This window comes from Falco cherrug, chromosome 1, assembly GCF_023634085.1.
Source record: "Falco cherrug isolate bFalChe1 chromosome 1, bFalChe1.pri, whole genome shotgun sequence".
NCBI classification, from domain to species: domain Eukaryota; kingdom Metazoa; phylum Chordata; class Aves; order Falconiformes; family Falconidae; genus Falco; species Falco cherrug.
In genome coordinates, this window is record NC_073697.1 from 44,851,053 (window position 1) to 44,875,543 (window position 24,491).

A 24,491-nucleotide genomic window follows, 5' to 3' on the forward strand; every position below is an offset into this window, starting at 1 on the left:
CTCATGTAAAGACCCAGCTCCTTCCTTCCTTCTCTTACCTTTCCTTTAAGACTTACCAGTAGAGATTGATCATACTTAGCACTCACTTGCTGAAATGAGTAACTGGCTTTTTCTCCTTGCTGATCCAGTTTGAAACTGTCAGGACGATACAGCAAGGAGCGCTGTCACTGCCCCCAGAAGCCCTTTGATCTCCCCCTGCACCAGGCTGTCCTGGGAGAAGCACGTTTGCTTTCTGGAGCAAACCTTGCCTCCGAACAGCTTCTCTGCCCACTCCTGTAATGCGAGGAACAGTTGACTTCTAGCCTTTCAGCTGTAGTTTGCTCTATCTCCAGCAGCTGTCGTTTCCTGAACTCGCTACTGACTTGTCTTGAGGGAACATGCTACTGAAGTGGTCTTACTTGCCCTGCAGCACCACTCATACCACCGTTTTATTTTTCACAAAGGGAATCAACCGTTAATGATTTTTTGCTAGCACCTTGTTTAACTCTCTCAGGAACAAGGCCACTTTTGCTTGTTCAAGAGAAATACCTCAAAAAAAACCCCTTCAAGCTTCCTAGACAGGGTGAGAACAGCAGCACAATGCCGTGAAGGCCAGTTACCTGCAAGGCAGAGCAGGACAGCGGCGTCACCTCATTTTAGTGCTGTGGTTCTGGCCTCACGGAGCAGCTGCACCACTTTGTAATCAACAGTTCCTGCTTAGCGATTACTAGAATACAGCTCACTTTAATGTCAGCCATTTATTAGATGCAGTCTCCACCAGCTGGACAAACTGTAGCTTTTTAACATCCACAGTCAAAAAGCCCGTCCCAAAACACCAGAAAGGACGAGAAGTAACAGCACAGGTAATGAGTATGGCATTACTCGCAGTGTTTACTTCAGAGTCGTCTTGGCATGTAAGTAGTTCACTAAAATTAGCTGGAAAGGAATTACATCCGGCACAGGCTTAAGTCACAGGAGGTCCAAGAGAAGTCTTGCTCAAGCTGTCCAAGTCTTGTACCGGCCGAGCAGCCTCCAGGGAGCAGCTCTGCTCTCACTGCAGCCCTCCAGAGCCTCAGGCCAAGCTGCTGGAGCAGGCGCTGCTGCCCGGCAGGAGTCAGGCCCTGCAGGTGCTGGCGTAGCCCACGCCACATTGGAAGTTACCGAGACAATGGAACAGGACAGCTTGTAGCTTGCTCCGAGGACCATGTCCATCAGAACGCTCGGGCACACTTAGCTGTCCCGCAGCACCGCCCAGAAGCCAGCCCGCTGGTAATTCCACTTCTCACAGCAGCTTCGGCAAGGCAGCGGCTGCTCCCAGGTTTCCCAAGGCGGCGGCAACAGGGACAGCTAGTCGTGGTCACTGTCGCTGTCACTATCGCTGCTGTCGCTGTCTGACTTGATACTCTCCAATGCCTTCCTGCGTATATAAAACAGTCCAGTAATCAGTCACCTGTTGTGACTTTTACTTGAACAGAAAGATCCAAAACACAGGGTAGACCCCCTCCAAAGAGAACATTATGGGCTGTCTGATGCCTATTATCCTCAAAGGACAGGCCCACCCAGCATTTGGTGGAAGCAGACCCACCTCCTTCTGGAAAAGCAGATGAGTTCAGTCCCCCAGGAAGTTGTGGGCCAGCTGCCAAGGGAGCTGGACTTCTAGTTACTCATTCACTCGGACCACCCCACTGCCTCCAGACACACCACTGCCTCCAAACCGTGGTCCCTCAAGGCTAAGCCCAGCATCTGCCCTTGGCTGCAGCAGCTCAGCAGCAAGCAACAGCGGCTGGCAAGACACAAGGGAGATTTGCCGTAAGCCTCAGAACCTGCAAACCACATGCAGGGCCACCCTGTACCACTTCCCTGCTTTCGCTAGCCTGCGGCCGGTGTCCCTGAGGTGGCCAGGCCCAGCTAGGAAAAGAAAGGCAACAGCAGATCCGAGCAGTGGGTAAGGCTAACCTCATCACGGGAAATCACCTTCCCTCCTAGGTGGGATGGATGCAGCATGGAATCAAAACCTGAGGGGCCATTTTAGGGGCGAGAATCGACCCGCATCAACACAAAGGCACACCGTTCTGAAACCAGTTCCCTGCCACCCTGGAGGAGAAGCCTTTCTGCAGGAATTACCCCCGCGACACCCTGTCTACTATACCCCTTCAGCAGCAACACGAAGTACTCCCAACTTACTTCTGCTTTTCAGAGAGTTCAAATTCCTTCTCCGTTCTGCTTTTAAGCCTCTCAGTTGAAGGAAGACCGAGGGATGCCGCCAGCTTCACCAACTTAACTGCCTCATCTGGGCAGCTGGTTTTTTTAGCACAGTTCAAGAACTCATCCATCACCCGGTCACTGCAAAAGCAAAGGCAAAGAGTGAGGTGGGCATTAACTTACAGCAGGTGCTATAGAGAGCGCGAGGAGGCAACAGATTTTCAGATCACTCAACCAGCCCAGTTCTGCTCCTGTCAGCATTTCCCCACACCTTTCATCCTGCACTGATGTGGTGCACTTGGGAACTCCTATGCTAGCAGGAAGCAATGATGCTCCTTGCACAAAACCAGAGGGCGGCAGCTCACTGCTTAGGGTAAGGGCGCCACCTTAGCAGCAGCCTAAATAACCTTGCCCTCTTTACAGCCCCCACACCAGGCCCTAACCCTCTTTCACGTGGCTGGCAGAGGCAAACGAACAGTTAATAGCGTTCTAAATCAAAGGCAGGCATCTACCCGCCAGAGGCTGCCCCGCCGACGTCTGTGGGCACTGGGAGCTGCTGGCTCAGCCCTGCCAGCTCCATTTTAAGTTGAAGTGCTGGCTCTGCTCCTTTGTCACCTGTGACAGCTGCTGCAGACACCTCTCTTGTCTGCAGGCAAGGAAAAAAGTGTTCGCAGCTGGTGCCACAGGTTGCTTGGCAGAGAAGGGAAGGCAGGGGTCAGTTCAGCCACAGAAGTCTCTGATCCATTTAGTAATAGCAGGGGAAAGACTTCCTTTCTCTTTACATTCACGACCTGTGGCAGCCACAAACTGTCAAGTACACCACAACTTCAGAAGAATTCTCCTTTCTCTATTCCTGAAATTAGGACAGGCTCTCTGATGCAGCTTGGCAATGTCAAGCCTTCCTTGGGACACGCTAGTGGCAGTCTGCAGAAACAGGCAAGCATGGAGTGCCCCTGACAGCGGCCTTTGGTACCACACACCCTCACAGTGTTCAGTTAGACGAGCTCCAAGCATTTAATTCTATTTTAAAAAAAACCAAGTAAAACATATTGCTATTCCTTAGAAGTTCTTTGCTAATTCAAACAGAATTTTGCCCCCAAAATCCTGAGAAAAAGCTAACTGTTGTAGCCCACGTTCTCCATGTCCCAGAGCTTCATTCAGCGACATCTCAAGGACCAACTGCTTGAACCCTTCCTTTGCATTTTCAATATTTTTCAAGACAGAAAGGTCTTGGAACATATCACTGGATAAACAAACACTCGTGCTCACAGACAGACACACACACTCACGCTTTGGAAGTCACACTTAGATACTGACCACTATTATCAGTTATAATTGGGAGTTGGGCTAGATGACCTTTGAAGGTCCCTTCCAACCCAAGCTGTTCTACAATTCCGTAACAGAAATGCAAGATGTCAGCCAAAGGGGAGATGCAGTACCTGAAGTCAGAACCTAAAAGTACTTACGTGGGAATCCTATTGATTTTCTGGAAATGCTCCATCATGTTCCTGTTCAAAAGAAAACAAAGCAATAATTAAAAAAAACCCAAACACCAAACAGTAAAACAGTAACAGGCAGATACTAAATCTCTTGGATAAGCCCCTGTTGAAACACAGGCAAGCTCCATGTCATGAAACAATCTTCTCCAAAGATCTGAAACGGATCCTATGACATCTTGCAGATGCAATATCTACCAGCTGTTTAACAAGAAGTGTCTTAAGTCATGCAGAAAAAATAAAAATTGTAGCTGGTGGCAAGTTTACCTTAAAATACTACATATTTTTAGAAGGGTACTTGCCACTTCTTTGTTTCAAATGAATCACTGCAAAAAGAACATCTGTATTTAACAAAAAAGAGCTCAGAACCTTTAAATTGGAGAGGAAATATTTTAACCAGTATTTCAAGTTGAGTATTTCAAGTTGAGGACAGCAAATTCTACTACTGGAGAGTTCTAAAAAAATTTCTCTTTAGAGTTTTAATTAGGGTTAATTCTAATTAAATGTTTAATTAAAAAACGCTAATTAATCTCTTTAGAAGTTTGAATTTCAAAGAGTTCTGAAAAGTAGAAAATAGGAAGCTGTAGGAAATCAGCAGTGCTTACTGAAGTGATAATTAAACCCCGCTTTGCCATAAGCAGCTGTACAATGCTCTAAGCCAATTGCTACGTTAACTTCAAATCGTTTTTTAAGCTTCACAACTGTAACCTGGTGCCAAGAATGAATAATAAAATTAAGAAAAAAATCCCTCACATTCCCAGAAGGATTTATCCCCTCCCTTTGCCGCACCAGCATTCCAAGGCAATCAGTTGTTAACTTTTGATTTTTGTGATTAAGCCTTGAGTTAGTGTCAGCAAGCCAACAGCTCATGAAGGCCACACACGTACCAAGCATCCTGGGTTCTCCCAGCCCTGGAAAACAACAGAGCAACATGGCACAGGGCACTGCCTGTCCATTCCAGTGGGGCCTCCCTCCCAGTTTGCTCATGGACAGCTTTGATGTCTTCAGCACACTTGGCAAACACCAGCTGAATCTGTGAAAAGATTGTGCTATTAATCCCCAAACCTCTAGAATCAACATATCCTTTTCAGCACAGTTCTTCCTACAGATCCTACCGGTCTGCCCCGTATGTGATTTAGATTTGTGAATTAACAGCGGTTAGTCCTGGCAGAAAAAGCTCTCACTTCTGTCAGGGCCAGTCTCCCCCCTAGGAAAGCACCAAGATGGCTTTGCAGGGACAGCTGCAGCTAAGAGACCTCTGCAGCACGCATAAGCCTTTAATCCTCCTCAGCCTGAGAAGCCGGGTACTGCAATAACATCTTCGGCAAAAATTCCTGAATTCTGCCATGTACTTCCCCAGAGATGTGGCCAGCTGGGCTGGATTACTCTTCCGAACCCCAGTAAGGAAGTGATCCTCTCCTGTGTTAGTCTGAGGTTTCTCTATAGACTGAAGACAATCTGAAGGGCTCAGCAGGCCTGAATAAGCTTACACAGATCTGGAAATTCATCATGTATATGCACTGGAACTGGACCTCTAGGACTAACCAGGGACAATAATGCAGCACTTACACAGAGTCCGTGCGCTGCACACAGAAACGGGGAGACATTTCTACTCTTTTCACTGAGCTTCTATATTGGTTTTGGCTAGGACAGAATTAAATTTCTTCATAGTAGCTTGTATGGTGCTATGTTTTGGATTTGTTATGAAAAGTGTGTTGATAACACAGGGATGTTTTAGTTTAGCTGAGCAGTGCTTATACATTGTCAAGGCCTTTTCTGCCTCTCACCCCAACCCACCCGCGAGCAGGCTGGGGGTGCACAAGTTGGGAAGGGACACAGCTGGAACAGCAGACCTCCACCGACCACAGCGACATTCCGTGTTCCATACCATATGGCACCATGCTCAGCAATAACAGCCTGAGGAAGAAGGAAGGAGGGGATGTTCGGAGTGATGGTGTTTGCCCTTCCAAGTGACCGTTACAATGTGATGGAGCCCTGCTTTCCTGGAGGTGGCTGAACACCTCCCTCCTGCTGATGGGATTTTGCTTGCTTGTGCACACAGCTTTTGCTTTGCCCATTAAACTGTCCTTAGCTTAGTCCATGAGTTTCTACACTTTTACCATTCTGATTTGCTCCACCATCCCACCGGGGAGGAGCGAGCGAGCGGCTGTGCACTGCTTCACCGTTTACCGGGGTTAAACCACGGCAGCTTCCCTACCTCATCAGGGTGCTGCTCCCTGCTCATCAAAGCCAGGAGCTCTTCCAACAGGTCACGTTTCCTGCTAAACCCGAGCTGTTTCATATCTGTTTAGAGAAAGGCAGTAGTTCGTCAGTGTGACCCGTATCCCCTCCTCGCAACTCCTGGTAATCTAGTCAGCATAGCTAACACCATTTTGTAGGGCAAACAGCCATTTTTTGTGACCAAGCAGGTCATGTGTGAGTTCCCTTTCCCCTCATTATCAGGCCCTGAAGGTCCTGCACACCAAGTACATGAACCAAACTGATTTTTTCTTCCTCTCCCTGCTGGCCTCAAGATTCCTGGGCGCCAGGCTGACTACTCCCTTTGTTAACGGCCTTCAAGGTCCCAGGCACCCGGCCAACCCAGCGGCAGTGACGCCGCCGTCACAGACAAGGGCAGGTAACAGCGCTGCCTATAAAACTAAGCAGTTACAGGTCCTCAGTGGGAACCTGGACCTGAACTGCTGGTGGACTATGAGACCCATGACTCCCTGGTGCCCAGAGACACCTCCACCATCATCTGCTTCCCCTGAGGACTGAGTGGTGACTCATGTTCTTTTGTATGTTTTTTAAGGCTAGCTTGTGGTTTTTATGTTGATACAGCAAACCAAATATTAAGATTTGACCGAATCTACACAAGGTCCAGGTGATTAGAAACCATAAGCTAAGTGGTGCTATAAAATTCTGCACTACGCTACTTATAAAACTGAACCACACTGATTCTGCTTACAGAAATCCTGTGCTATTCTGATTATAAATCCTAAGCTACGCTAATCATAAAATACTGTTAAGAAAATAAAGCTTTAATTGTAACTAGGAATTAGTGGTCATCATTCTACCAAGGACTCCTAAAAGAACCTGTCTGTCCCCTCAGTGTCGGGCCACAGTAGCATGTTTTCTGTGTGCTAAAGCCTGTATCTACATGCTTGTCTCCTCTTCTTAAGGAGCAATGAACAGGCAAATAATTTAAATGATTTAAGTCTGAGCTGTTGGTTCAGGTAGTACTCTCTGGTAAGCATTCAGTTTTCCAAGACATTGACATTTAACTATGACACAGACACGACTGCTCCGACAGCCTGCGCTATCGGTTCTGCCTTTCTCTAACACAACAGTCCCACCGCTGCACTACAGAGTAACATCCCTCATGCCAAAGCACCTTATCATGGCTATCTGAGTACTGGGAAGTTTACCAACTACCTCCCACTTTGCACTGCTCCTGACTTTCATCAAGCAAACTGCCTATGTAGCCATGTGGCTATCACTAACCTTCCCAGACCGAAGGGATTGCTTCCAAGTGGTTGGCTGCATCGAGTGCTTGAAGGAGGTCCAATATATTTTTAGGAGTTGGATAGAAGAGCTGATGAAGGAAGAGAATCATTTCAGTAAACTGTAACTGTTCCATTTCTCCACACTTGAAGCTTGCTTACCCTAATGCACACTTACTGAAGGGGACATTTCTTTGTACCATTTCAACACAATTTCGATTTGTTCCATCATACACAACAATGAGAAGAATTTTGACCTAGAGGAAGGGAAAAGTGTTCTAATTCAGTAATGAGTACATCAACCAAACCATACAGAAGCACCAGGAAATGATGGTGTTCTAGTCAGACTGGTAATGCAGATGAGGGAAATTTCGCTGTATGACTGCAATACTCCATACAATTAAAAAAGCAGCAGCGTCTTTTGTGAGACATTTTTATCCTGACACTAGGTAATTGGCAGAATTAATCAGAAGTTAGACCACTACATTTTAAAATACTGAAAATATGCAATCTCCCTGCCTGACACCAGGTTTGAGGTATCTGCATCTGTCTCAAATGCAACCTCTGGTTAAGAGCCACTTAAAGAAGTGAACTAAATTAACTCTGTTACTTCTGCAAGTTGGCAATACAAGCCTGGGACCTTGGTCCAGTGCACTAAGAAAAATGTCCCTACACCAAGAAATTAATTTCCATTCACTTTCTTTGATTTATTTATAGGCTGAATAAGGTAAAAGTGTGTGTGTCATGCCAACCCTGAAACAGCATCTTATTGTGATGAGAATTATTTTTCATTAATTCACTGGAGCATCTCTACTTCCAACGCCTAAACAGGCTTTTCTTCAAATCAGTATCCTCCAAGTACTTGATGACATTCAGTGACTGCAGCACTTGATGACATCTGTAAAAATGTTTCAGATGCCTTGAGTGCAGTGTCAAATGGTTGAACCCATTGGAGTTTTGTGCCTAAATACACCAGCTGCACTGCAACCTCTCTCTACAACACCACGCAGAGAGCTAGGTGCTCTGCTGACCTGTACACTGTTTTGGTGTTACCTCCTAAGCTGCCATCCTAAGTGGACAACAGGACTGTAGAAAATACAGCTGGTTGGTACAGTTGTTGAATGGGCATTAAGCTAAATTGATACTTCAAGACACTCCATTTCAGTCTGGGCATACATCCTAAGCTATCACTGTTCTTAAGAGGGACCTAATTCCCAAACTGCACATACAATAAGCAGCTGGCGTTAACCAAGCATCCTTCTGTGCAACGTCTGAATCCCAGCTCGTATTCAAACGAACAATACACCAAGATGCTTAATGTAAGCTGCACTTCACTCACCAGTACACATTTAACCGATCCATGTCCAAGAATTTCCAGTTGTCTCCCTTCTCCATTGCCTTATTTAAGCGATAGGCAAGCTTAATATCCTTAAGATCACAGCACTGCAATAAACCAGTCAAATTTTAAAACTACAAAATCTAACACTTAATACATCCTTCTCAGACTCACTTTCACAAAGGTATGAAGAGCAATGAGCTGACAAAACATTTTTAACAGGACACAAATCAGTGCAGTGACTGCCTAGGCATTTTGTTTGGTTAAGACAAACGCACGCCTCTCGCAGTGAGTGAGAGCTTGCTAACCAAAAGTGACACCTTCTGGTGCGGAGACAGTCCGACCACTGCAGCGTCACTAAAAGCAGGAGGTAAGGCACAGCAGACAGGGACTCATGCAGCCATCTCTAGCAAGAGATGCATGTATCACAGGCATGCAAATTACCAATTTAGAAGGTATCAAATGCAGAATTATAAAGTTACAGGAGATTATGAACACGTGAAAAAGGGAGATAAACCTTGTATGACAGGTTGGAAAACTCACAGGCAATTCTTAAACAGCTGGAGGGCTCAAAGGAATTCTGATTGCAGAAAAGAGGCACTTACCACTTGCATAGCAGTAGCAAAGAAGTTGGCTGAAAGGGAGAAAATGAATTTTATTAGCTTCAAACTTTCAAGGAGACATACAGCAGCTCATTAACTGGCCTCCCAGAGAACAGACGCGACATGATAAATTAGAAAGCTGAATCTGTAGCTCAGTTTGACAGCGTAGCAGGGATCTTCACTTTGTATGTAGAGACTCTGGTGTGGCATGAGTTTTTCTAGCCAGTGCTCTGGAGGCAGCTAGGCTGCCATGCTTTTGGAAACAGATTTAAGCAGATGATCTGTTTGACTTTAGGCAATTTTACAAAAGCTATGTTCTCGTTTGATGCAAGACTGCATTATTTGTGTAACAGGCAGGCTACAAAAAAAGGCAGCCCCATCGCTCACCTTCTCCATTTACTCCACTGGAAGAGAGCACAGGCCACAGACAGGTGTTCAGGCAGGTTACCCGCCTCAGTAGCACACCCCAGAGCTGCCCAAGAACATACAACTACTCTCTGAAAATGTCTCCTTCCCATTTGGCAAGGCTTTAACTCTTGCTTTTGCAACTGACATTTCAAAGCAGCACAGAGCTGAAAAACATTAGGAAGAACTAGAATAGGCACTCACACCACACTGTAACAAAAACCTGCTGTTCACTAGATGTGTATCATTTAGTGAAGCTACTAGCAGATGTTCCTCCTTAAAGTAGTCTTGTAAATAGCTTCCTGGTTTTTGTTGTTATGGGGCTCAAACACTCATTCACATGGGATACACTATTTCCACACAAAAGCCAGCGCACCAATGCACAGCACAGCTTAATGGCACTGGAATTTGTCCTTCTTTGTCTCCATAAAAGTGTCAAAGGGACTGATATAAGCAAGCTGCATTCATTTTTTGTAGCTGGGTAAAACTACCTGTAATTCATAGGTACCTTTTCACCCAAACTTAATCAATGCAAATTGTCAGATATTGGAGTCCCTTACCATCATCAGGGTCCTGGGGAGTGAAACTCCTCTTCTCAACGTCATCCAGCACCTCAGACATGATGCCAGACGGGGAAAGATCAACTGTGGGATAAAGAGACAAGCCACACCACATCTCAGCTGTGCTAAGCACTTCACTAGCAAAGAGTGTCAGCCTACAGATATAATGTGGAAGTGGAAACAAGCAACATGATTTCAAACAAGTGTCATGATTCTCATGGTGCTCCAAACCAGCCACTATTTTATTTGCTCTAAAATCTGTCCTACTGTTGCCAGATTTCCACAGTGCAACAGGGCACATTCAGAAAGATTAAACTACCTTCTAGCAAGGAATCCAATGGGCCTGGAAGTTTGTCTGTTAGAAGACTGCACTGGGAAAAGCAGAGCATTTCATAAACAAATAAACATTTTTAAAAGGGAAAAATAACCAAGAAAAAACCCCCACCCAAACCCAGAGACCTCAGAGCAGTTCCTTCACATCTGTTAAACAGAAGGGCTGCAATTATGACTACTGTGCCTATCCTCTTCCCATGCCCACAGATTTTTGGCTAAAGGCTCCTGCCCTCTAACAGCTATTATTTCATGATGTCTCCAACACACAGAACTGTTGCAGAAAAACAGAATCCTTGTGCACTTTCTTTCATGTGAGTGGTACAGTCTACGAAATCACACACGTTGTAGTCAGATCCAGACTCCACAGAGACCGAGTAGCATTTGCTCTTCAGATTTATCAGCTTGTGGCCACAAATGGAAAGGAAACTCCCTTTGTTTCCAGTTCCGCCCTTTCTCAAAACACAAGGACTCTTCCCTCTTTGTAAGAGGTTATGATCCTCTGTGGTCTTTTCTCCACCCAAGCACAATCAGACTGCACAGGGAACACTGGGATTGCACACATAAGAAGTTGCCTTTTAATCTATGATCAACTGCCTTCACCCATCACGTCTGGATATCATTTAAAGCAGCTGTTAAACAGGACACATTCATGAACAAGTTGGTATTGCACATACCGCCTCTATAAAATGTAAAGAGGAGATGATCATACGTTGCAAGGCTAGGCTCTGAAAAGCAAAAACATTGAAGTTACTTTGGCATTCTTGACTGAACATTATGCCCGAGTTCTAATTCAGTCTCTGGCCCTTCCAGTCAGGTGACATGCATACATTTACTCAGATTTCTTTCCCTGTTCATGCTAATGCTGAACTAGACCTCCTATATACACATTACAACTGGGAGAGATATACCTGAGGGTGGACCACCAGCTGAAGCGTTGTATTGCTATGGGGCAAGCAGCCAAGCTTCCCTGCTCTAAATTAAAAGCAAAAATACTTCACAGTTAAGTTTCCCTTTTGCTCATTAACGTATCTTTAGCATATCAACAAGCATGTTACTGGGGCAAAGAACACTCCACAAGACATGACATCAGTTATGCAGATATTCCCTGTTTTTGCAGTGTTTGACATCAAAAAACATAACCAAATCAAAAGCTTTTTTCTGTGAGATATAGATATATATAGACCTGAACTGGCTTTGATGGCTTGTGAAGTGAATCTCCTTGATCTATGAGAAGCTAACAGACTCAGTTGACTGCTGCAAAGATATATTCATATTATTCACTACTTCTACAGCAGTACTACAATAAGGACCCAGTTAAGAAAGAGCCTATGGGCCAGGACACATTCCCCCACTGCATACACTCACCTGCCCTTGAGCAGCTAGAGGCAACTACAGGTGAAAACATAATGATAAACATGCTCCTAACCTAAAAGACTACAGCATCAAAATGCTTCATTATTTGACCTAAGGGGTTAAGTGCACCTACTATATTGTAATTAGTAATCAACACTGATCAAAGACTGAAAATGATTCAATTTGAAATCCACTGGCACTGGCTTGCTGAGTAGCCACAATTTAGTACTTACACATTTTTATTTCTCAGTTCTCTTGCAAAAGGAAGTGAACAATAAAGTTGAGAACACAGTGAGAAATGCTTTTTTCCACAACTCCTGGACTTCCTCCCTGCAGCTAGGAATCACTGTGCTGTTTGCTGCTGAACTCTTAAGTTAACTATTCTGGAGGTGGCACTGGAATATAATAACCATTCTGGTTCTCTTACCTATATCAAGTGCTTCCATTTCCTTTATTACCAATAAAGACATACTTCTGCCTACACCACCACATCTTCTCAGAGTCTTCAGTAAAGCATTAAAAGTTAGCAGATTTGGTTGTACTTCCTGCTGAGCCATGTGATTCAGGAAGACCTTAAACAAAATCCCCAAATCCTTAGTGCTTCACATGCTATGGAACACAGTTCAGGTTTCAGGTAGATATACATGCATTTCCTCAACCTAATCCTTCTCACCCCCTTCAAGCGAATGACTCTACGTCAACTGATAATTTGTTAAGGAAGTACCACCTAATTTTTAACCTGAACAAAACCCACAACTACAAAACTACATCAGATTATATCTTGGAGAATTGTGTCTAGAACATCAAGGAAATTTTTAAATTTACATACTTTTTTCGTTACTGATGTTACATCATTAAAATTGGAGCCTGTAATGTCACCCCTCAAAATTCCATTTCCATCACACCACCGTGAATTACAATTCAAAGGAGTTTTTATCTAAAATTGTTTGGTTTTATCTCCCAGCACTTCCCGATTGCTTCCCGTCCCACCAGTTTTTGGATCAGGTTATGTTCTCACAAGGCAAATCATTCCACAAAGGCAAGGTTGGATTTTGTACCTTTTCCACTCCTCAACAGTTCAGTTTGTTATGTTTAAACTACTGTACTTCCTTTGCAGCAGATATTAGTATCTTCGTACAAAGCACTTGTTTTTAGTTTTTTTAACAGCTGCAAAATTCTACTGAGAAAGCAGACTCAGCTCCTACACTCTTACCCCTTCCCCATCTCTTTTGCTCTACCTTCTTACCTTGGCTAATTCCCATCTTTCTATGAACCTCTCCTTTAGATATGGGACTGCTGTAATCAGTGCATTGAAGGTGTGCACATCAGCTAGAAAATAAAAGATAATTTGTTTTAACTAATAATTACATTCTACAGAAAACAGTTTACTGTAACATGGCTCAGTTTTTGGCGAAGTCTCATGCAAACCTGTTTCCAGTGAGCCGGCCACATGCCAGCTGCACTGAATAACCGGTTTGCACTCAGCTCCCATGATCTAGCTGAGGTCCGTACCCCTGCGCCAATCATCATTGCCATGGAACAGGTATTTATGTACCTAACAACGGGCTTCTGTTATTTGGAAGACTGCAAAGGAAAACCAGGAGACACTTACCTTTGTGTCTTTCATTCAGCAAGTCTATGTACATGTCATAAGCTTTAGCAGAAGCCCCATGCTGCAAAAAACCAAAAATCCAACAAAAATAAAACAATCTCTACAACTATTTTGTGAGATTTCACAAGCTGAAAAAAGTCGTTCCAACACTGAAGGATAACTTTACCTTCACCATCCCACGGATCATCGTGCAATAGGAGTGTGCATTCCTCTCTGGCATTATTTTAAATATCCTTTCAGCATTGTTGTTTTCCCTAGAATCAATGAACAAGATGAATTTTAAAGAACTCAATAAAAGACACCTTCAGGAAAAGAATGCAACGTGCAGAACAAAATAATTGGCAGTACTCCTAAGGGCTGACACTCAAACATATTACTTGTGATACTATGAGCTATTCTACGATCACTTACTAGAGTTCCATCGACACTTTTAAAGAGTAGTACACAGAGATGTATTTAACAAGTAACACCTGCGAGTACAGGCCGCTAAAAAGTCTTGAAGTCTGTTTTATAGCAATGCATGTGCACAACCCACTGAATACGGAATTATTAGCAACATTTTGTATACCTCCACCTAGAGCCAGATGACTGTGAACTTCTTTGGAATTGTCTCTTTGGAGCCTTCTGCTCTGAAGTGCTCACCTAGAAAGATTTTCGTAGAAATAAAGTTTCTCAGAGTTTGATGTTACTATTAAACATCAAATGACACAATTTGGTAACAATACAGATGTTCAGCAGCAATTTATATACTACCAAAAGTGTTTTTAATGGGTTATATTAAAATAACTTCTATTAGAATGTTCAGGAAGCAGTAACTAGACTAAGGATACTGGTTATGTTATTAAACATACTAACAAGGCAAATTATATGTATTTGTGGAATTGGTGGGAACTGTGAGACTGTAACAAATACTCTGTAAAACTTTTTCCCTCTCAACAGTCTTCCCAGGGACAGATCCTATGCAACCTATCTGCTAGTGTACCCTGGGACCTGATACCATGAGTTCACAGAAGGAACCCTCAAGTTCACTGAAATCTAGTTAATGTGCTTCAGGTGGAAGAAAATTAACTACCTAATCTATACTAGAGGTACCAGAGGTTGCCTTTGCAGGCACCTAAAAACAAGGCTGTCAGCAAGAAACAGTTCTTTACACACAGTTCAGCAGAACTAAGCCAAGATGGGATTCCAGCCACTAAGTTCAGATTTATGGAAACTACTTTTGCGCCTAGGTCAGACACAGGACTGCTGTATCTCTTGGGAGTGTTGACTGCATCTGATCTGCTTCACACCATCTCTCAGGCAGGCAGTCACAGTACCAAAATCTTGACATCATCTTGACACACTCCCACTATAAATAAATAGAGATCAACAGTTTTGTCATACCCCTGGTTCTTCCAAATCCTCTTTGCCTTCCTCCTCTTTTCCTCGAGTAGATTCTCCATCTCCATAGAAGCATAACAAATCTAAAAGGCTGTTTGTGGTCTCCAGAGATACAGGGGTGCCTATAGAAAATGAGGATGTACAACAGTCACAAAGAGAATAAAGAACACATCATTCCACAGCTGTATCAGAAAACTTTCAAACACCCAGTTACACCACTTTGTTCTTTCAACATAAAGGCGTTCTCTAGTAAGACTGTAAAACCCGAGTGTAACACTAATACTTCCATGAACCCATTCACAGCAGGAGACAATTTTAACATTGCACTACAGATTCTGTTTTTCTATCGAAACCGCTGAAAGGGTAAAGTTTTCCTGACCAAGTGAGAGGGGGAAGTGGCAGCTGGCAGTCAGAACTGTGAAGCAGCACAAGCCCGACGCAATGTTCAAAATTTCTAGTGCTTTTCATAACCACTCCTAGGATACACCTCCTATGAAGACCACTTGTGTGTTTCGCTTTCTATGAAACAGATTTAAAACCAACAAAAGAAAAGAGCTATTTGATGGAACCGTCTCCTTTCCATCTTGCAGCGGGTATAAGAAGGTCTCACCTTCCCAGTAACTCCTCCTCCTTCAGAGCCTCATATCAGTTAGTTTTCTTCTGTCTCCTCCTCATTCACACATAACAGAGATAAGGTCCAAATTAAGGAAGAACTGAGAAAAACTCACTTATTGAGGGCAGGTCCACAGGAGGGGCACTCGGCTGGTATGCTATACCGGTCCAACAGAGCAGCACAGTGCTCAGCACAGATGTAGCATATACCAACCAGGATGCTACTGCACAAGGGCCTTTGCAGGCAGAATGGTATCACCCAGTCACATGGCATCCACCTGTAACAGGCCCTGCTCTACTGCATCACAATTCTTCCACTTTGGAAGAGAAAAGACTCAACACTGTATCATCTGCTTCTTGGCCAAGAAATCATTTGTTCTCCTTATCACCAAAGTGACATGTCAGACAAGCAGTGGCTAAGGAGAGCCCAGTAATTCTGGAGAACCACTTTACCAGACCAGAGTCAGCTCTGAAAGGCAGCAACATAGTCATGAAACTGCATCCACAGCCTGTGCCAGCTACTGAAGTATTTCTGGCACAATTTAAGTAGAGCTCCACCACGGAATCTGGCAGGTGCCCACATACCTGCTTGTATGAGCTGATCGAACATGTTCACAGAATCTTTCACCATTCTGAGGTGGATACGCTCTTTTAGAGCTTCCTCACTCACTCCTTCAATCTGAGGTGTAAGAGTCTCAGGCATCAAGCACTAAAAGCAAAGAGTACAAGTGAGACACAAGCTCAAACCTTCTCTAAACCATCACTAAACCACTAACCAAATACTCTTCGCCCAGTACTCTGCTTTGATAATCTCCCGACTCTCCCAGCCTAACAGCAGCAGTCCTTTTGGTGACTGAAGGACCACACATCCTGATCTCTCACTTTCATGCTAGTTAAATCAACATCTAAACATTTCTTTTCTTACTTTTATCTTAAAAACCTGGTATTGATTTCCAAAGGAAAAATGTTCACTTCAGAAACATAATGGAAATACAGTATTGCTTTCATAACTGTCTGCAAGAGTTAACAAAACTATCCTTTTATGTTAGTCTTGGACCAGTCTCACAGTTGATTTCACTACCTGACAAAGCACAAATACAATGAAAATGAAAAACAAAAAGCTTACTAGTACGTTGGGATCCGCAAAGGTCTTGTCAAAATACTGAGGAAATTGCTTAATAATGTATTTTGCAGCATTTCTCCCAGACTCCTTCGACAATAAAAACAGACGCTGCATAGGAATGAGAGAGAACAAGATGAAGAAACATACAATTAGAAGACTGAGAGTGAGGAAAAACATTTTCCATTAACACTGAGCATTCTTATGGGATCAAATTAAACTCATCCTTTCTTTTCAACTCTTGCTAAATACACAGGCACGAGATAACACTCCAGATAAACATTCTGGTATTTATGCTAATATAAGAATGTCTGTTCTTTAAATGAGACTATAATTTACATCCTTGTTACTTAGTCGAGCAACAAAGTTCTGTACCAGACACCTGAAAGGCTGCACTACTATCTCAAATTCAAAAGTATCTCTCTTTTTAGTTACAATACTTGGACGCTTCTCTCTCTGTCATTTCCAAGAGCATCACCTCATTCCCGTTCACCTCTTTTCCTGGAGTTCTAAAGTCAGATCCTCCTCTGCCATTTCTTTTAAAACTCTTCACATTCAACAGCTGCCTTCAGTCTTCTACATGGCTTCACCCATGGTATGCACAGGAACTGAAGTTCTCTTGTAGCCTTGTGACGACCTATCTCAGCTCCCAGGCTTCTCTCACTGCGCTCTGATTAACATTGCACAGAGCAGCTCCTCCTTGCTCTCATTGGCAGTTCTGCTTTTTCCTGCCTTGGCTTCATGCTCTTTAATCATATGCAAAGATAACATCAGGGGAAAACTCCTTTCTACTATCATCTCAATACTACTATTTCCATAAGCCTAAGTTACCAAATAGCTGCTCTGTGGTAAAACTAAAATTCCTGGGGCTTGGCCAGGACAGTAAACCAGTAACACAAAGTCTAGGTAGTAACAAAATGCACAACATACTTGTGTGTATAAGTCACACATTTAATTCAGATTTAACTAAACTGTAAGCAAAAAATCTCAACACTTGGAACACCACATATTCACAGTCTACATCTAAAGTATGTAAACACTGTTTTAACAGGCTGAATGCCTCACCTAAAGAATTACTGTTGGGAATTATTTAACGGACTAAGAACATGGAGAGACAGAACAACTCAGCAGGTAACCCACCGACTAGCAGGAATGTTAACAGAGCTGTGACAGCTGGAAGGTCCCTATGGGGGCAGGAAGAAGAGATAACTTTGCGTGTGCAGGGTGTATTTGTCCAGAGAAATCCTAGTCATTATGCATTCAGAAATACAGAGGAGAAAATTCTGAAAAAAATCTGATACTTCATTTTCTTTTATAATTGAAACTAGGCTCCGATTAGACAGTTTTTACAGCCTAGATGGAGGAGGGGGGGGAAGTTATTAAGAACTTGAAAGGCAATACTTACAGAATTGGCTGCATTTCTTGGCATAAGGAAAGGGTCATCCTGGAACACATAATGAGCAGCAGTAGGATCCTGTAGAAAGTAGAACCCAGGATTGAAATGTTTATAGTTATGTACACTGGCATGCTGCAGGCATACCATACTGCCTCACAGACTTTAAGGCACAATGAATACTTCCATCCTAACGACCACTTGATGCCCATTTTACAAAAGCTCCTCTTGTTCAAAAGGGTTTAGCCTGTTTGAAAATAGCTTAAAAAGCATTTCCACTATACGCACACACGCAGGCTAACACAGTGACAACAAAAGGGTCTTTACTATAACATGACAAGCAGTAAACACCCTGCAAAGCAAGTAGGACCACAACAGTAACTCTCGGCGGAACTGAGGGGACTTGCAGGGTAAGACTCAGTTTCCAGAATTCAAGACAGACAGGACTAAACAATGGCATCACAGCATTTACAATTGTTGCCTAGCAAGAGCAGACACACTCATTGCTCTCTGCAAGGCTTACTTTCTGGACTGTGATCGGGAAGAGGCAGTCTGGATTGGGAAGCCAAACTGGTAAAGGAACTGGCTCCTGATATTTGCAAAAGCCTTATCAAAGTATTACAGCTTTCACTGGTAGCTGCAGCTCTGTCTTAGCAGTAGAATGGAGGCTTCAAAACCACAGCAAAATGTGTTGAGCAAAAGTGAAACCCCATAAAAAAACAGATGTAGAATGGCAAAAGTAGGACTATAAGCTTCTAGGGTGTGAGGCTATTGTGTGAGAGGGAAAACGTGACTTATTTCCCTAACAACAGAACTACTTACCCTGTTCACGGTAGAAGCCAACGTTTGAAGAACAGCTAGCTTGTCCCTAAACATAAAGCACTTTTGATTAATATTTGGTTGCAGACTTTGAATATTATGGATAACATCGTATGCAGAACAAGCACAGGATTATCCTGGCCTATAAGCCTTTTCAATTCTAGGAAACAACATTTTTGCTCAACTTAGAAAACAGCACTTTTTGCAAAGGCAGGGAAAACTCAACAGCAAAAATGGTCTCAGTTTTGCAATAACCACAGGAAAAAGACTTTGAGGAAAACCAGAAAAGCATGCGTGTTTCCTGCTACCACTCCAGCCCTTATTATACATTATCAAAGAAAGAACGTAGGGAAGGGACACAGAAAGAATTCCTTGGAATGCTTCTCTCGGGGGCCCCCCATTGCTGAGGGACAGATACATGAGTCCCCTTCCAAGACAAGTCTTGGGAGAAATAAAGCCCCAGAACAAAACCAGATTTCTCAGGGCTCCTGTGCCTGTGGCTCCTTAAGACTCTGGCTGTGCTTGAAGCAAACAAGAAAAGGCCAGTGCAAGTGTTTCGGTGAAGGTGGCCTTATTTTAGGTTTACATGCAGACATCAACTGGCTATAAACTTAAGTTTTTGCTGTACACTCATACAACTTCATCTTAAGTGTTCTCAACAAAATAGCTTTCGTTCAGCTGTGCAATTTCTAAATAGGATTTATTCAGCCAGCTATCAATGGTCAAGTTTATTTTGCTGAAAGAATCACACCCACATGCAGACAGCCAAATTAACTTGATTTTACAGATTTCTACCAAATGTGATCTTTTACAAAGGAACAGAACTATGTCTAAAAATGCAGTCCTTATAACTGTTTTTGAAAGAAAGGTCGGGAACAGAGTACACGTGTTTTGCACAGAGAGTAAGAGTCAAGAATATTCCCAGAGCTCCCAGTCAGCAGGAAAGCCACTAGTGATACATTAAATCTAGGAATACAGCAGCCCGAATTCTATTTTTCAGCTTTGGTAGACAGGACTACATTTAGCTGTCTAACAATGATTTTCTTCCAAGTCAAGAAATATTCCAGGAGTAAATACTCACCAGGTTTTCTTTCGGGGGAGCACAATTTCTTCTCGAGTAACTATGAGAAACAGTATTGAAATTCTTATTGGAAACAGATGCCTAAAGAAAATCGCGACCTTGTGAAAACTGATGATTTAAGCTGATCCAGTTGAAAGTACTAAAGCAAGGATTTTAAAATTACAGTCTAACGCAGGCCACAATTTATTGCAATGACAACAGAAAAAGCTGGTGGGGAGCTTAAGTATCTTATGTGAAGACTGGATCAGGGCCCTATGGTAAACAAATGTTAAAGAGATTGTACCCTTTTAGCTATTCAAACTTCTTCAATCATCTTTATCCTAAATCTTCTCATTTGAGTCAAAACCCTTCCCAGACCCTTGCTTCCCTACTTGTAGTCTCCCAGTTTAAAGTCTGCCATCTCTTCCCATCTGGCTTCTCTAGTTCAGCCTGCCTGAATGCTGCAGCAAAGCGCCCTCTCAGGTCTCTGCTCTGACAGCCTGACACCAACTGCTCAGTTCCTTCCACCCCAAGGATCAATTTCCCCCGTTCTCCAAAAGAGGAAAAAAGAAAAACGACAATACCAAAATCAGAAGCTAGAGGTTGTTAGTAAAGCATCTTAACAAATTGACACAGAGAGGAGCATGTGGGATCTCCTGATTACAACCCCCAGAGCCAGGGTCTGCAGATGCACTTCTCCCACTGCCTCTGTGCTGATGCTTCCATGAGCTGTTACTGACTGGCAGAAACTTGTTCCCACATGCAGCACAGCTCCAAGCATTCCAACTAACTTTTCTCCCAAAACTCCTCATAGAAACATGGTAAGGAGTACAGAGAACGTGAGGGAAACTGTCAGGCTCAAGGTGGAAAGCTCCTTATTCTTATTTTATAGTTTATTACATTTCAAAGAGCAACTGGACAGCTCATGGAACTGGAAAACTCCATTCGTGGTCTCAGAGCAGAGCTGGTTGGTGGTGAGGGTAATCAAGTTAAGCCAGAAAATCTCTGCACAACGAAGACGGGGGAAAAGAAAATCTAAGAAGGGGGGAGAGGGTATTTATGTCTTTATCTCCTGACACACTATGTTGTTTAGAGATTAAAAAAAACATAACAAGAAACTAGTAATCAAGGTATCATACCTTCTGAATTGTCCACAGTCTTCCCAAGAACTGTACTACTGGAAGAGCACCTATAAACCAATCAGAGTTTTGCAATGGTAGTCACAATAACGTGGCAAAATTAGCTTAATGAAATTGTGTATTACAGATCAGAATTAATTAACACATTAGAGGGGAAATGTAGCACTAACTCCAAATTGTTATGATTAAACTCACATCTGATGCTTCTCTTAAAGCCCTAATTTCAAGACACAATAAGTTATACACAGAAAATCATGTTACATAAAATTTGTAATTATTTTTTGGGGACATCATGGATTTAAAGTAGTTTGCATGATTACTGCACCTTAGAAAGAAAATCCTGGACATAAACAACAAAAAAAAAAGTGTCTAGAAAAGACATTTTGTGTTTTAGAGGCAAGATCCAGCTGAAAGCAGTACCATTTTGAAAAATATTCTAGACCTGAGTACTGTGTACACAGGCAGAAGACCCTGAATTGGGATGCAGAGGAATCAGACCTGTTTATTTCCAGATGCCCAGTCCTACAGAGCTGCAGGCAGCACATTCATATAACCACAGCTGCAGAAGGCACATCCACATAAACCTGCTTCTGCTGAATATCACAAAGTAGCTGCTTTGGGCTCAGTGCAGTCACATGACACTACTCCAAATCTTTCTTAGAATTGTTCACACTTTATTGCTTTTAATGCAAATTAAAAGTTTGTATTAAAATACTTTTAGGTTTTTTTGCTCATGAAGCAATCTAACACTAAAGCCTTACTGTAACTCTGGCATTTGTTAACATGCACTCAAACATTTGTGCTTTACAGTCATAATGCATAATTCCAGCCGTCCATATATGTTACATAAACCTATTAGGTACGATTTCACCATCCCAGACGTGAGCTATATTTTGCCTATACAAAGCACCCAATGGAGCGGGTCCTTTTCACTTGAGGCATACCCTGAAAGCAACCTCCCTCCCTTCACCTGCTTTTTGGGAGATTTACCTCTAGGAATCACTTAACAGCTCAAACTCACTCCCAGGACGGCTCCGAACTGCAGAACTCAGCAAAAGTAGGGAAACCGCGCTCCCCCGCCTCGGGCCCGGCCCAGCCCGGCTCGCCTCAGGCGCCCGCCAGCGGCCCGAGCCCCAGCACGCATGCGCAGTCCCCTACCGCGCCTGCACGGCCCTCCCCGCCTCACCTCCCCAGGCCCCCGCGCCCGCTTATTCCTCCCCTGCGCCGCCGCCGGGCCCTTCTTTTCCGCCACTGAGGGAACGGCGGAGCCTTACCGGTAGCGCTGCCGCCTCCCGCCCTGCAAGCAGCACCGCCGGCTCAGCAAGACCACTTGCTGCCAGCAGCCGCCCCCCAGCCGCCGCCCCGCCATGCCGGTACCGGCGCACTGCCCTCTGGGAAGCAAGGCGGCACCACTGCCGCCGCAGGGGGTGAGGCCGCCCCTCCGCGGCCGTGGTACCGCCCGGCCCCGCCCGCCCCCGCCGCCGGGACCGCGTGGTGCCGCCCGTGGCGCAGCGTCTCTGTCAGCAGAAGGGGACGGAGGGACGGCTGGGGGAGGCTCGCTGGTTCACCATGAAGCCACCCAAGGTGGTGCCGTGGCGGCGGCTGGTTGGGGTCTCCTTCGGGATGTACACGGCCGAGGAGGTCAGGTAAGGCTCCGCCGCAGCGGCGGGCTGGCCGCTTCCCCGCCTCGTGAGTGCCATGGAGGACTACAGCTCCCGGCGTGCCCTGCGGCACGGCGCCGGCCGGCCCCGGCGGGCTGTGGGCGCGCGGCCTGCTGGGACACGTAGTGCGGCTGCGCCTCGGCCCTCGGCAGCCGCTGGCACGGCGGCGGCTCGGCATCCCCCGGCTGTCTGGGGGGCTGCTGGACCCTCTGTGGGGGTTCTCGGGCCCCTTGCGTGGCCTGGGGCCGCTGCGGGTCTTGGAGGAGCGGGGAAGGGGGGGATTCCTTGTGTGGGACTGGGGCGGGCTCGGGGAGAGGGTCTGTGAGGAGGCGGGGCGGCGGCCCCGGGCCCCTCCGGAGAGCCCCGCGCTGGCAGTGGAGACGGGGACAGCGTGGCCGTGGCCGTGTGCTGCCGGCGGCAGGGCCTGTGGGGTGCAGCACGAACTCACTCTGTGAGGGTAAAGGCTGTGCCTCTCCTGGGGGACCTCCCCTGCGGGGGTGTGTTGGCTTCCCCCCCCCCGCAGTGCCAGCCTGCAGGAGCCCTGCGCTGGTGAGGCAGGGCTTGGTCCTCGGTGGGCACACTGGAAACCTGGCCTGGGATCTGATCCTGAGTGCCTGGCACGGAAGAGACCTTGCTGGTTTCAGCGAGGGGAAAATGCTCAGATATTTTAGCACCAGCATAAGTATCTCGGGGTTGAGGCCTTTGTTGCAGAGGTTGTTTTGCAGCTTTTTCCAGCAGGTTGTGTCTCCTGGAGTTCCAGAGAGCTGTTGGTGTGATGTTAGCACTGTATAGTCAAGTAGATGCAGCTGTCATCGTCTGGGTATTTTTATTGGTTTTAAAATCTCTCCCACTGCTTGAGAGGACACACAGGCAAAATTACTTGACTTCTGAATGAAATGACTTAAGATGTAAAAGAAGTACTTGCTGTGGTGTGATTGTACTCGGACAATGACATTGACAATACAGAAATTCCCACTGCATGCACAAAGTGCCCTCATCAATAAAAAAAATTGTATTTATACGAAATGTCAATGCTGTTTGTACTGTTCAAGTGCCTGTCATGTGGTTGTTTGCTGCCACTGGTTTTTGTTCTTTTCTTTCAACTTCAGGAAACTGAGTGTAAAAGCCATAACAAATCCTCAGTATTTGGATAATGTGGGGAATCCAGCCATTAATGGACTGTACGATCTGGCTTTGGGACCTCCAGACTCCAGAGAAGTTTGTGCAACTTGCATGCAGAACTTCAGCAACTGCCCTGGTCATTTTGGCCATATAGAACTGCCTTTGACTGTCTACAACCCTCTGTTTTTTGATGTATGTATGCTTAATTATTGTCTTGCTGGTGAAATGGGTGATGGCACTCAAGCTGTCGTACAGTTTAAAGGTGCCGAGGTCTGCTTTTGCTGTCAGTTTAAGTGTAATAACAGCAAATGTAGTAAAAAAAGTTTCTTGTGTCATGGTAGTTCAATACAAATAGACTCCTTAGATTTTTGCAGAATATACACTTTGTGGTAACAGTTATTTTACTCAGTATTGACTAACAAGAGAGAAGGACTTAGCTGATCGCTAAACTATGTGACCTACTGTAGGGTCTTATGCCTTAGTTAAATGGATGACACAGTAAAAATCATTGTTGCCTTTAAACAACTACCACAGGCTTACATGAACAGCTAGCTACTTTTATCCTAGGTTCTCAAGGTGCTTTCTGGACATTCAGTGCTTATTTTTTCTCGGTATAGCTGTGTTGTACATTCTGGCCAGCAGGTCCTCCTATTCCAGAATAATTTATTCTGGAAAACTGGATCAGTGTGGATAGAACCCAACAACCTATCCAGTAGTATGCTGAGTGGCATGTGTGTGCCAAGTAAGTGAAAGAATATAGCGTTGTAAGTTTGGTGGCAGCAGACAGTTGAAAAATGCTAAGCT

At 44.6% G+C, this 24,491-nt stretch overlaps 2 protein-coding genes and 1 non-coding gene across 6 annotated transcripts in view; 1 reads left to right on the top strand and 2 right to left on the bottom strand.

The window, feature by feature from the left end:
* Nucleotides 1-718: 718 nt before the first annotated feature.
* PTCD3 (pentatricopeptide repeat domain 3) lies at nt 719-22,328 on the bottom strand. 3 transcript variants are annotated; one of them, XR_008732336.1, is made up of 25 exons: nt 22,179-22,328; nt 20,905-20,954; nt 19,787-19,826; nt 18,709-18,754; nt 17,899-17,967; nt 16,500-16,604; nt 15,959-16,082; nt 14,765-14,883; nt 13,950-14,023; nt 13,548-13,635; nt 13,382-13,442; nt 13,016-13,098; nt 12,197-12,341; nt 11,091-11,141; nt 10,084-10,167; nt 9,122-9,150; nt 8,520-8,623; nt 7,359-7,437; nt 7,182-7,272; nt 5,896-5,981; nt 4,565-4,710; nt 3,648-3,689; nt 2,164-2,322; nt 1,565-1,762; nt 719-1,396 (listed from the first exon to the last, which is right to left on the bottom strand). XR_008732336.1 is itself a non-coding variant. In XM_055710970.1 (24 exons), the coding sequence occupies exons 1-24, from the start codon at nt 22,271-22,273 to the stop codon at nt 1,327-1,329; spliced, it is 2,040 nt and encodes a 679-aa protein (XP_055566945.1). In that variant the 5' UTR covers nt 22,274-22,328; the 3' UTR covers nt 719-1,326. The 3 variants fall into 3 exon arrangements, 1 of the variants encoding a protein (XP_055566945.1); XR_008732338.1 differs by lacking the exon at nt 22,179-22,328 and adding an exon at nt 21,895-21,986; XM_055710970.1 differs by lacking the exon at nt 1,565-1,762.
* LOC114017884 (small nucleolar RNA SNORD94) lies at nt 13,165-13,305 on the bottom strand. Its single transcript, XR_003563187.1, has one exon. It is a non-coding gene; the product is annotated as a small nucleolar RNA SNORD94 (small nucleolar RNA).
* Nucleotides 22,329-22,357: 29 nt separating the features above from the next.
* Nucleotides 22,358-24,491, top strand: part of POLR1A (RNA polymerase I subunit A) — a 34,341-nt gene continuing 32,207 nt past the window's right edge. For both annotated transcript variants that reach the window (XM_055710924.1, XM_055710929.1), the window contains exons 1-2: nt 22,358-22,550; nt 23,675-23,879. In XM_055710924.1, coding sequence (XP_055566899.1) covers nt 22,474-22,550; nt 23,675-23,879 — 282 coding nt within the window. In that variant the 5' untranslated portion in view covers nt 22,358-22,473. The remainder of the gene's footprint in view (nt 22,551-23,674; nt 23,880-24,491) is intronic.

What these genes read in the sequence shown, in the direction of transcription:
- PTCD3 (XM_055710970.1), bottom strand. Translation starts at nt 22,273, where the DNA reads ATGGCGGGGCGGCGGCTGGGGGGCGGCTGCTGGCAGCAAGTGGTCTTG. An exon ending in TCCCCAGGACCCTGATGATG is followed by an intron (nt 9,151 to 10,083) that starts GTAAGGGACTCC and finishes TCTCCCTTTCAG; the next exon opens with CCAACTTCTTTGCTACTGCT. An exon ending in GGGAGAACCCAGGATGCTTG is followed by an intron (nt 3,690 to 4,564) that starts GTACGTGTGTGG and finishes TCTTTTGAACAG; the next exon opens with GAACATGATGGAGCATTTCC.